Raw genomic sequence first — 12,911 nt, 5'->3', positions numbered from 1 at the left:
GGTGTCACCAGCGCAGACAGCTTTCTGAAAATGCCAATTCCACGTCATGAAGTGATCCAAAAAAATCCCATTCAGGATCATAGAAGCAGAGCTGAAAGGAGCAGAGAGCTGAGCATGAAACATACAAGCTGGAAAAGACAGAGAAATTGATAGGGCTGAGAGGTCTAGACCAGATTTCATGCTAAGAGACTGAAGGGGCTGGGATATTTATAGCTTGCAGCTGAAAAAAGGCAGCGAGATGGTGTGGAGCCTGGGGAGAAGGAACAACTGTGCACAGCATCATCTGCTGCAAGCCCTAGCAGTCTCACCCAGTGAGACTTCAGGGCACCAAACTCATGGTTAGACAATTAATCATGTGGGTAACAAACTACCTCATTGCTGACCACACTCAGAGGTATCCAATGCCTTGCCTGGAGTAGGAGGAAATGGGGACGCGTCACCCCAAACACGCACACGAGGGGCAGCATCCTTCAGCGCTGCAGTGGTCCTGACCATGCTCTGCCTCTGGAAGATAAACAGACTATTAAATCCCTGGCTTTACTGGGGCAGTGCTGGAATTAGCTGGGTGCCCCATAGCCAGTGTGCAGGTGTGAGGGGCTGTGAGAGTGATGAGTGTTTCCGCTTGGCACGCTCACTCTTCAGTGAAGTCAGTGGAGCTTCCCAGGAAGCATTCCTCCCATGTCTGGTGGGAGTTTTGGTAGGGGTGAAGAAGCCTATTTGTCCTCTGTATCTTCCACCGATAGCCCAGGAAGATGTTTCTCTTTTATGTTTGGGCACAGCCAATTGGGCTTCCTGCCCTCAGCAGGCATCATGCCTAGAGATAGAGATAGTAGTCTGCAAGTGAATAGATAGATAGATAGATAGTTAATAGATAGATAGATAGGTAGATAGATAGTTAGTTAATAGATAGATAGATAGATAGATAGATAGATAGATAGATAGATAGATAGATAGATAGATATGGGGCTGCATTTCGGCAGAATGTTTTGTTTTTACCATCTTGTGACCAGCATTTCTCCTTTTCCTTTTTAATTCCAGGGAGTTGAATATTCTGGCTTCCTCTGGGATACAACAGCTGGCATTGAGCTGAAAGATGCCTCGTCTCAGGAGACTGCACAGACTAATGGCAACGGGAGGCACTCATATCCTCATCCTTATCTTGCACATTTCAAGGTAACTGCCACAGTGCCAGTCCAACCTTGCAGAACTTTTACTAAAAAGAATTTGGCTACAGTGAAAAGAGACACAGCCTTCTCACAGATAAAAATTTGCATGAGTCTGTGACCCTTCTTATCACTGTCCCATGGCTTGATTATGGATAGGTGCTTAGTGCACCTTAATACATGTGGTAGTTCACCACAATCAGTCCTTTCCCTTGCTCCTGTGGGAGCAAACCCTGCTGCAAGGGAGTATTTGAGAACCTGAGGGTCAGTGGATACACAATAGCAGCCAGGCCACAGGGCTGGGATTCTTGTCAGTGCCACAAAGAGGGATGAGTGCAGGGAGAATGGAGATGAATTTTACATATATATATATGTGTGTGTGTATATGGCACAGTGCTCCATTGAGACTTGGGCTGGCCTATGTTATGTGCTGTCACACTTCAGAGTTTCCATTTGAAAGTTTATTCACTAGGGCTAAATCTGTCTAAAAGAACATCATCACTTCTGGAACCAGTTCTTGGGCATATGCTGGAGCAAACATATGAGCAGAGAGAGCCCATCTCCACACAGGCTGTGATGAAAGGGTCCAGTTTAGGGAACTTGACATCTCTGGTAGTCCTTTGAGAGAAGCATTAATTGAATAATTATTAATATATAAAGTATTCATAATTAATTGATCATACAAATAGGTCAAAGTGATTCCCAGAAGGTGAACAGGAGATTGCAGGGAGCCAACAACTCCTTTCAAGGTACATTAAGTTTCTTGGTTAGTCTCTGTGATAAGGCGGGGCTAATCACAAGACAGCAGTAATTAGCCCCTGTAATGACCATGACATTATTTGTAGCTTATTAACAACTGGTTTTGCATAAACTGATTTTCATAAGCAGCTGACTTCTTTCTGCTGACTTTTTCACCACAGTCGTGAAAGGAAGCTGTTTGCTAATGCAAACCAGTTTCCCCAGAACTGAGAGGGTATGAGGTTACTGCAAACAAAGCTGCAAAATGCAAATGCCTCCCTCCTCTTCCTCCCCACACTGAGACACACCAAGTACCACCACATACACAGCAGTGTGAGTCCTACTGCTCCAGATTTACCACTGAAAGTGCTGGGAGCTGGCACGTGGTTTTGCGTTGTGACCTTCCATTCCCCACGTGCACAGCATTGATTTCTCCTCCTTGCCCCCCAGGTTGGAATGAACGACCTGACCGTGGTTAACCTTCACCTGGCCCTGCCGCCCTCTGCAGGGGAGAACAGCGGGAAGAACCACGACAGCCACAAACTGGCAGCCTGTGCACAGAGTTTGCAGGAGACTCTGAAAGGTAAGGCACGGGTTTTTCCTGCCAGCTGTCACATGCACACTGTCTAATTCAAAGGAATTTTTAAAAGACTGAACTTTGTCTCTGTGAGCATTTCAGAAATACCCTTATCAGCCTCACAATTGTCTTTACCCATATTTGTGTGATGCATAGCATGACAAATGTGCTTTTCCCTTGCTCGTTGTCTTACAGTCTTTCCTGATTAACACAAACAGCACAGGAGATCCTACTGGCTTTGACACCATTTTTTCAAATTAAGTTCCTTCTGGGTTTGTGCTACTGTAACTGCAGGTTTTGCCAAAGGAAATGAAAGTCGCTAGAGCTGAGACCTTATTTTTAGTGCTTTGTGGAAATGACACCTACCTGTTATCAGAGCAAAGCTTAATTATTTTTTTTTCTTCCAAGAGAAATAGTTCTATATATTTAATTTTTGGATAATTGGAAGCTCTTTGGAAAACCCAATGCAAATTTGCAGATGGCTGCTAATGGGAAAAGAGACCAAATCCTGCTTTGGTACCTGGATGTATGTAGAATAATTTTGTTGATTTGAAATAAATTGCTCTGGCTTTACACCAGGATGAAATGACACCAGAATTTAGACCTGAGCTTGAGCACTGAAATAGGCAGCTAGATATCTTTACTTAATTTCTGTGAGTTTGCTTTTTACTTTGAAGCTTGCAAATTATGTTTAACTTCCTGTGAAGCAGAACAAAGCAGTTTAGATTCTAAATGTTGCTGATCCTGTTACTGGAACAAAAAAAGTTCAGCCCTTTGTTTACTGCTCAAGAAAGATGTGAAAGGGTTGCAAGGTTATTCGCGTGATGATTTTCAACTTGGCCCAGCTCAGCAAGTTTGGTCACTTGGAAGTGTTAATGTCCCTCTTGTATAACTCAAGAGGTACTTGCAGTTTTTCTGCGTGCTCTATTGGAGTTCCTTTTGAGCTGCAGAAGCCAGTCAGAGTTATTTTGAGTGCTACTGATTTAAGTGTTTGTCCGGGTACTTTAAAATTGGAAAGGATGAAGGTAAACAAAAGGATCATTTGTTTAATCCCCAAAGACTGAGCTGAAACATGGGATAAATGTGTAGCTCTTCTGAAGTCAACGGAGCTGCACTTCCACTGCATCTAAATTTAGACTGTTGGTGTTCTCTTTATTTCATGTTTTAATTTTCATATGGCCAGCACATTACTGGAGCATGCTTGTTCTTGGCTTAGTCTTTCACAAAAGAAGAAATTCAGATTCCTCCAAACTTGTGGGATGCAGGTGTGGTCTCCTAAGGAAATGGTAGTGCACACATGTGACTTTGAAGTACAGAATTATCCTGCCAAAATGAATTTCGTGCTTAAAATTACCACCATCCTCCAGTTTCTTCCAAATTAGTCCACAAAATATGGGCAGTAAGAACTGGTTTGTGTGTGGGTACTGCAAATTTGAGTTTCTGTTCCCATTTTGCTAACAGATGCCTGTTCTATTATCTTTTATTCTTACTAAGAGGCAGGTGAGCATTTGAGGAACATTGTTTACTATCCACAGCCTCCCTAAACACAGAGTATAGTATCCCCATATTTCTCCCATCAGATTGGTGGGTCCTGGTTCCTTTTTCCCTCTCTTTTTTTCCTATCATCAGTACTGGAGAGATGCAGTGGCTGTTAGCTGCTCATAGCTAACTCTTTGCAGCAGCTCTTCTGTCTTCTCTCAAAGCCCCACCACTTTGTCTCCAGTGTGGTGACCATGGGCACACACAGATGTTATTCTGCATGTCCTGGTGGTGGCTGGACCCAGGGTGCTGGGTGGATTGAGAGAGTCCTGAGGAGAAGAGCTTGCAAGTGCTGGTGGATGAGTGGCTGGACATGACCCATGCACTTGCTGCCCAGAAAGTCAGCCTCATCCCTGGCTGCATCAAAAGCAGCGTGGCCAGCAGCGTGAGGGAGGGGATTCTGGGATTCTGTCTCTCATGTAACCCCACCTGGAGAGCTGCATCCAGCTCTGGGATCCCCAACATGGGAAGGACATGGACCTGTTGGAACAAGTCCACAGAAGGGCTGTGAAGGTGATCAGAGGGCTAGAACAGCTCACCTGTGAAGAAAGACTGAGGTATCTGGGGTTGTTCAGTCTGAAGAAGAGAAGACTTAGGGAATATCTTACAGCAGTCTTCCAGTACCTGAAAGGGGCCTACAAGAGAGCTGAAGAGGGACTTTTTACGAGGACATGTAGTGATGGAACAAGGGGGAATGGCCTTGAACTGGAGGAAGGTAGGTTAGGTGAGATATTAGGAAGAAATTCTTGATTGTGAGGGTGGAGAAGCACAAGTTGTCCAGAGCAGCTGTGGATGCTCCTCCTTTGCTGTATTCAAGGCCAATCTGGGTGGGGCTTTGAATGATCTGGTCTAGTGGGAGGTGTCCCTGCCCATGGCAGTGGGCTCAAACTAGATGATCTTTAAAGGTCCCTTCCAACCCAAACCATTTTGTGATTCTGTGATATCTTCTCCCACCTGGCTTGGCCATATTCCATGGCTTGCATCAGGGACTGGGCGTACAAGACTTCTGAGAAGACTTCTTAGCAGCCAATGTAACATCACATCCTTCTCATCATATGTCCAGGAAGGATTTGAGCATTTAAGATTCTGTTTAATTCGTGAGGGAAATCATCCAGAGCATGGTAAAGGGCATGGCAGGAAGTATGTCCTACAGATGCCCCCTTGCCCAGCCATGAAGCAAAGGAGGGTTTCCCAGTTCCTGCAGAGAGGCAGATTTCAGCACTGCAGACCTTCTGCAGGCACTGTCAGTCCCTCAGCTGATTGTCTTGGCACACCAGAGCTCAGCCACTGCAGCAGAGGGCTGAGTGAAGCTTCTGCTTTGCTTTGCTGGCCAAGAGCCACCCGCAGGCACTGCCAAAACTTGCCGGTGCTTTAGTGAATTTGAAGATGCCTTTGCAAACAGACCAGACTTACTTTTTCACCTGAGGAGTTCTCCATTGACAAGGCACATTTGGGCCCAGAGGGTGTGAATGTGTGAGAGCACTGCTGAGAGATCATGAACAGGACACGTGCCTGGCTGATGTGGGCTGTATGCCACCATGTCCCAACAGATGGAGGCTCTGGGTCCTTGTGGACAGTGCAGTCTGTGTCAGGGACCTTTGCAGCAGAAGATTGGTTGTTAAGAGAGCTCCTGCTGCTCTGTCTGTTGGAGGAGGAGGAGGACCAGATTGCATTGGCCGAGGGGCCTCTGGCTCCTGAGGAGCAGAATCAAGCCCTGCCAGTCTTAAACCCATTTCCTCCAAAAGAGGAGAAACACAGCACAGCACCAATAGCATTGGCTTAATTTTCTGTTTTTCTCTCTATCTGATTGTAACTGTGGGCATCATGATTGCAGTTTTTGATCAGTTATCATCCCTCATAATGAGCAATGGCATGATTTCTTCCAGAACTTTTGCTAAGTTTGGCTGAAAGCCATTGGGGCTCATCCATGAGACCACTGAGAGCTGCAGCTGCTGTGGGCAGCTCTGCTCCCTGCCTCTGCTGAGAGACCCAGGAGTGTCCAGTGAGACAAAGCCACACAATTGGGAGCATCCAGGCAGGTTCACTTCCTTCCCTCTCATGGCTGGATGTCTGTCAAGGTCTTGGGAGACAGACAGACACAAACCTGCAGTGCTGGCATGCATGATGTTCCAGTTTAAGTTCCGGTTAAGCATGATGTTCCGGGTTTTAGAATTAGCAGTATCATGGGGATTATGTGTAGGGCTAGAAGGAGATGTTCTCGTGTGGAAGAGTTTTGAATTGATGTGATGTGAGAGGGGAGGGTGCCTCGTTGTGTTATTATTAGCATGTATAGGGTGTATGAGGCGGTGAGTAGGATTGTGGCTCCTGTTAGGATGATTGTGAGGGCAGATCAGTTGAAAAGTGCAATTACAATGGTTAGTTCTGCTATAAGGTTGGTTGTTGGGGGGAGGGCTATGTTTGTTAGGTTGGCTAGAAGTCATCAGGTGGCTATAAGGGGCAGGAGGGGTTGGAGTCCTCGTGTGAGGAGGAGAATTCGGCTGTGGGTTCGTTCGTAGTTGGTATTGGCTAGGCAGAATAATATGGAGGAGGTTAGGCCGTGTGAAATTATTAAGATTATTGCTCCTGAAAATGCTCATTGGGTTTGGATTATGGTTGCTGCTACGACAAGGCCTATGTGGCTTACGGATGAGTAGGCAATTAGTGATTTTAGGTCAGTTTGGCGTAAGCAGATGGCGCTGGTCATTAGTACTCCTCATAAGGCTAGGGTGATGAAGGGGTATTGTAGGTTGTTTGATGTCGGGTCGACCAGGATTGTGATTCGTATGATGCCGTAACCTCCGAGTTTTAGGAGAAGGGCGGCTAGTAGTATGGAGCCTGCGATGGGTGCTTCTACATGGGCTTTGGGAAGTCATAAGTGTAGGCCATATAGGGGGGCTTTGACTATGAAGGCCAGTAGGAGGGCTAGGCTTGCAACTAGGCCTGATCAAGAGGAGTTTAATGTGGAGTGTGAGAGTTTAAGTATTGGGAGGTATAGTGTACCGATTTGGTTATGCAGGTGGAGGATGGCAATTAGCAGTGGAAGTGAGCTGGCGAGTGTGTAGAATAGGAGGTAAATGCCGGCGTTTAGGCATTCTGGTTGGTTCCCTCATCGTGTAATGAGGATGAGGGTGGGGATAAGGGTGGCTTCGAATGCGATGTAAAAGAGTATAAGTTCTGAGGCCGAGAAGGCTAGTAGGATGAATAGTTGTGCTAGGATCACTGTTGTGGCAAAAACTCGTTTGCGGATGATGGGTTCTTGTTCTAGGTGGTTTTGGCTTGCTATAATCATGAGGGGGAGAAGTCAGCATGAGAGGACTAGCAGGGGGGAAGAAATTTGGTCGATGGATGTTCAGGGAGTTAAGCCTTTGCTTGGGTAGTATGTGGGGGTGAGTCATTGAAGGCTGATGCTGGCGATTAGTAGGCTGTATATTGTAATGTTAGTTCATAGGTGTTTGCGTGGGGAGAGGAGGGCTAGGGGTAGGAGTATTGCAGTTGGGGCGATGATTTTTAGCATTGTAGGAGGTTAAAGTTGCTTAGGTGGTCAGACCCGTGGGTTCGGGTTGAGGCTACTAGTAGGGCCAGCCCTGTGCCTGCTTCACAAGCAGAGAATGTCAGTATGAGGATGGGTAGGATGGTAGAGGAGGATGTTTGGCAGAGGTAGGAGCAGGGCTGAGAGTGAGCCAGGACAAAGGGGAAATGAAGTTGGTGATTGTCTAGAAAACTGGTTGCTTGCTCTTCTTTGCTTTTAGCACAGGGCTGCCTGCTGTATTCCCCACTCCTTTGCACTCTGAGGAGCCCCAGAAGCTCCTCTCAGAGGGGAACCAAAAGCACTCCTTTCTCTCCTCAATGGCAAATGGGGTTTCAGCTTCTTTAACAAGCTCCAGTCTATTCTGTCTGTCAACTTTACACTTTGTTATGATTTTATGCTTAGTTATGCTGCATGCAAATTCTAAATGGGTGAAGGATATAGTGATTCCCTCTCTGGGCAGTCAGCTGCAGGCTGACTTCTTACCTCCTTCCTGGCATGCATCCAAGTGCTGGATCATTTATCCTCTGCTATTTCTAACCTCTCCAGAATGGAAAGGTTAAAATTTTCAGTCAGTTAAAATTTTTGCTTGTAAGTACAGTGGGGTTTTTTTGTAGATATTTCATGTAAGGGAGGTAGTCTTGAAGATTTGCTAAAAAGAGCATGAGCAGTTTAGGATAGAATAGATTAGATTTTGTGCATAATCAAGGTACTGCTGTTAAGATCCCAGCCTGTCTATAATTTTTAAACACCAAGGATTTGCTCCAGAGGTTTCTGTAATGGTTTTTTCCAGCATAGTGTGGAGATGAAAGCATGGAAGGAGCCAAGTGCTGCCTGGGCCATTAAGCAAGTATTGGCACTGAAGGACCAAAGTTACATTTCAGGCTTCCTGGTCCTGCCAAACTAGAAATCTTCCAAAAGATCTTTGTCATGAGAAGCATGCACAACTACCAGCTCACAGCAGGCACAGTCATCCCATTAGATGAAGACTGACTTTTCTTTTGGGTTCTGATGGAGCTTTAAAAAACTCAGCTTCAGATTCAGGTGGGTTTTTTCCTTCAAAGGCAGGAAGACTGCTGTAATGAATGCTTTACAGAATAGTATTTAAACTTCATTTACAATATGATTTGTGACTTAGAAAGAACAGAGAAACCACAAATATTTTCAATAACTACTCATTGCCCCTCTTCATCTTAGCAAGCACCATGTTTTGAAGTATTTGTAAGTAATATCCCTTCAATCTCGCTTGCTCTCTTGCCTTTTCCCAGTTCATCTTTTCTGCACTGCAAGACAGGAGTGGAATAGATTTTGTTGAGCTTGTGCTCCCTCTCCTGGATAGCGACTTCCACAGCAACAGCAAAAAATGAGGAGGTTTATCCAGAGCACTGAGTGTGGTAGAGAAAGTCTATTCACTCCATCCCCTCTCACACTTCAATCCCAGGAAAGAAAAAGCTTATAGGCTATTCATAGATGTCTTCTCTGAAGTCAGCTTTGGGATAATTTTTTTTTGTGCATCACTTGTGCCTCATTTCATCATCCTTCTTGAGTGCCAAGTAGTGACTTGGCAGCATCTCTGGTCAGCTCTCAGCGTTCTTCTTCAGTTGTCTTGTCAGACATTTCTGGCAGTGGTTTGAGGTGGGCACGGAGGTGTCTGCTTTGTCCTCTTACCCAAGGGCACAGGTGGGATATCTGCATCCACATCTGTGGGGATAGGAGAGCACACATTGTGGATATGAGACTGGGCTCTGGAGTTTCTATCCTCCTTTATTAGGGTTAGAAACAAAACATAACTGAAGTAATTTTCTGTTTCAAGTTGATCAGTATCCCTTCAGTCAGCCAGGCAAAAGAAAGTTGGTATAGTCAGAGAATGTCTGTGTGGTTTCTCAACTCATCTTCTGCCATCAGGCTTGCAGACTGCTCCTTGGTCCTATTCCTTGGGATTTTTTAATGCAGAGGTTAGAATGAGCACTGCACTTTTGGCAATGTGGTACATACCGGCATAAGGCTGCGTCTTCCTGGGTGCCTCACAAAAGTGTCCTTGACTCTTAAAGAAAATCTATTAAAATAAAGTCCACATAAGTTAAAGCCAGCAGATATTTCTTGCAGAAAAACAAAACAAAAAAAGAGGCACAGATTTCTAAAAACCTCCAAGACTAAAACTGCTTGTCCTTGAGTTTGTCACTAACAGAGAGTAGCAAGGAAAAGACACTAATCTTTGGGCTTCAGTAATGCTTGTCTCTCACAGTATCCTTCTGGACAAAATGTCCAGCACACAGCTGGATAATCATGTTACATGATGGGTGAGCAACCAGGTCACAGATCAGGCCCAAAAATTTACAGTGAATGGGGTGACATCAGGCTGGCATCCCGTCACTAGGGGGGTTCCACAGGGCGCCATCCTTGGCCCAGCTCTCTTCAGCATCTACAGTAATCGACATGGGACTTGAAGGAATACTAAGTTTGAAAACAACACTACATTGTGAGGAGCTGTCAGCTCCCTTGAGGGCAGACAGGTTCTGCAGAGAGACCTCCACAAACTATAGAGATGGAAAATCACCAACCATATGAAGATTAACAAGTTCCAGATTCTGCACCTGGGATGGGGCAACCCTGGTTGTGTGCACAGACTGGGGAATGAGAAGCTGAAGAGCAGCCCTGTGGAAAAAAGCCCTGGGGATCCTGGTGGATGGCAAGTTGAACATGAGCCAGCAGTGCCCTGGCAGCCAGGAGGACCGACCATGTCCTGGGGGGCATCAGGGACAGCATCTCCAGCCAGGCAAGGGAGGGGATTGTCCTGCTCTGCTCTGCTCTGGGACAGCTTCGCCTTGAATGCTGGAGGCAGTTTGGGGTGCCACAACATAAAAACGACATTAAGCTGTTAGAGAGTGTCCAGAGGAGGGCCATGAGGATGGTGAAGGGCCTTGAGGGGAAGTTGGATGAAGAGCAGCTGAGATCACTTGAGATCACTTGGCCTGTTCAGCCAGTGGAGGAGACTGAGGAGAGATCTCATTGTGATCTTGAACATCCTCAAGTGGGGAAGAGGAGAGGCAGGAACTGATCTCTTTACTTTTGTGCCCAGGGACAGGACCTGAGGGAATGGCCTGAAGCTGAGTTCAGAGGAGGTCTAGGCTGGGTATTAGGAAGAAGTTTCTCACCCAGAGAGTGGTTGGGGACAGGCTCCCCAGAGAAGCTATCGCAGCACAAAGCCTGCCTGAGTTCAAGAAGTGTTTGGACCGTGCTCTCAGGCACATGGTGTGACTTGGGATGTCCTGTGCAGGCCAGGAGTTGGACTCAATGACCCTTATGAGGCCCTTCCAACTCAGCATTTTCTATGATTCTGTGACTCTATAATAAATGAGATCATATTTAAAAACAAGCATCAAATGTGTACTGGCTGGTTTTATTGTCATGAAGAGAATGGCCACGAGTCAACAGTCAGTGAAAAGGGCTTTAAACAGCATTTCTTTCAGGAGTTCAGAATACAATCACTTTGTTTATTCAGTGTTTGTGGTTTTCCTTTTTCCATTAATCCTCTTGTACTTGAGTGATGGGTGTCATTCCTCACATTCTTTTCTATTTTTCCTGTTTTCTAGGAGAAAAAGATGTAATAATCCTTGGAGATTTTAACCAGGCCCCAGACAGCAGCGACCATGACATCCTGAGGAAGGAGAAGTTTCACCACCTGGTCCCTTCCAGCACCTTCACCAACATCAGCACAAAGAACCCACAAGGGTCCAAGTCTCTGGATAACATCTGGATCAGTCGGAGCTTGAAAAAGGTTTTCACAGGTAGAGTTGCTGGTTTGAAGTCGTGTAACCTTTATTTGGGTTAGGCTCGCTTTGGGCAGTGTCACCTAACGTTTCCCTGTGCCTCTCTTTGATGCAGGCCACTGGGCTGTCGTGCGAGAAGGGCTCACAAACCCATGGATCCCCGATAACTGGTCCTGGGGTGGGGTGGCCTCGGAGCACTGCCCTGTGCTGGCTGAGTTTTACCTGGAGAAGGACTGGAACAGGAAGGAGGTGACGCGGAATGGGAACGGGGTGACAGTTGAACGCAGCGACTCCCACACTAAGCACGAACGATGATGTGAACTTCAGGATGCCTCTCCTGCCACCCAGGGAAGGCTCTGGTCACTCATGACTCCACGGCAGAGCAGGACTGCCTTCCCCTCCCTCTCCTTCCTGCTCTCCTCCCTGCACCTAGAAAGCATCAGCACTTGATTTTGGTGGTCCTGGCTTTGAGCCCCTCCTGGACAGTTCTGGATGGAGCCTCATGGCAGCAGAACAATCTGCAACTTTTTCTGGGGACACTGGACATTTCCACACCTGGAGATTTGGATAAGAATTGTACAGAAAAATAAAGTGTACTTTTAATATTGGAAAAGCTCTTTGCTGAAATGCAGCTGAACATGGTTTTTTGGGAGCAGGAAGGGTAGCTGATGGTTATTTTCCTTTGCCTGCTTGTAAATTGAGGTAATCAGAGAGGCCCCAAAAAGAGAGACATAGTGGACATTCTTGGCAACTCTCAAGTGCCATTCAGCACTTGCAAAAGCTGCTGGATCTGGTCCCTGTGTGACTTGCAGTGAGACCTGAGTGCCTCTGACCTGGCCTGAAGAGACACTGTTCCTCTGCAGCCCCATGTAGGCACCCCCTCATCCTTTCTTTCCTCATTCCTTACCCTGCTGGCAGGGTCATTTTGCCCCAGAATAGCTTCCTGGAGCTTGACTTTGTATTTTTGTTTGGTGCAACGTTCAGTGTTGGGTTTTCTTCCTGCACAATAGTTTTCAGGAGCTGGGAAAGCACCAACTTGTCCCTTTGCATAGCCAGGTCCACTTCTCAGTGCCCTTTGCCTTGCTCCCTGTTGGGCATCTCACAGGAACAGCCCATGTCCTCTGTGCCTGCAGCTGGCATCAGTGAGATGTAACCATGGGTCTTTGTCTAGGAGTTGGTGTTCTGCACTGGGGAGAAACATCCTGGAGGTCTATAGATGAGCCCATATTCATGGGATCCCTGCAGGGGCTGGCCCACATGATGCACTGACCTCCAAAAGTCCATTGGCTTTTTTATGGGGTTTCAGTTTCTCCCTCTGGCAGACCAGGCAGTTATGCATCCCTTTCCTGAGCCTCGCTGCTGCATAAGCCTGGTTCACTCACCACAATCACCACAAATACAGCGTGTGGTCATTGTCCATATGGCAGGGATGGGGCTGCTTCCAAGGGGGTTTGGGTTCTGTGCATGTCCTCGGTGGGGGCACTTCAGTCCCTGCCTCGGCAGCACCAGGAATGGAGCGTGGAATTTGCCACCCACGTGAGATTTTTCATGCAGCAATCAATAACCAGTGACCTAGAAGGGAAACATAGCAGCACTTC

The 12,911-nt window shown here is 46.6% G+C and overlaps 1 protein-coding gene across 1 annotated transcript in view; it reads left to right on the top strand.

The window, feature by feature from the left end:
* Positions 1-11,926, top strand: part of EEPD1 (endonuclease/exonuclease/phosphatase family domain containing 1) — a 64,373-nt gene extending 52,447 nt beyond the window's left edge. Inside the window, exons 4-7 of the mRNA XM_005428660.2 lie at positions 1,039-1,173; positions 2,352-2,484; positions 11,137-11,331; positions 11,429-11,926. Of these exons, the coding sequence (XP_005428717.1) occupies positions 1,039-1,173; positions 2,352-2,484; positions 11,137-11,331; positions 11,429-11,628 (663 nt within the window). The 3' untranslated portion in view covers positions 11,629-11,926. The remainder of the gene's footprint in view (positions 1-1,038; positions 1,174-2,351; positions 2,485-11,136; positions 11,332-11,428) is intronic.
* Positions 11,927-12,911: the final 985 nt, after the last annotated feature.

The sequence above is a fragment of the Geospiza fortis genome, unplaced genomic scaffold (genome assembly GCF_000277835.1).
Source record: "Geospiza fortis unplaced genomic scaffold, GeoFor_1.0 scaffold255, whole genome shotgun sequence".
Taxonomy (NCBI): domain Eukaryota; kingdom Metazoa; phylum Chordata; class Aves; order Passeriformes; family Thraupidae; genus Geospiza; species Geospiza fortis.
Note: the sequence above shows the minus strand (reverse complement) of the source record. Positions and strands in the feature narration are given on the sequence as shown.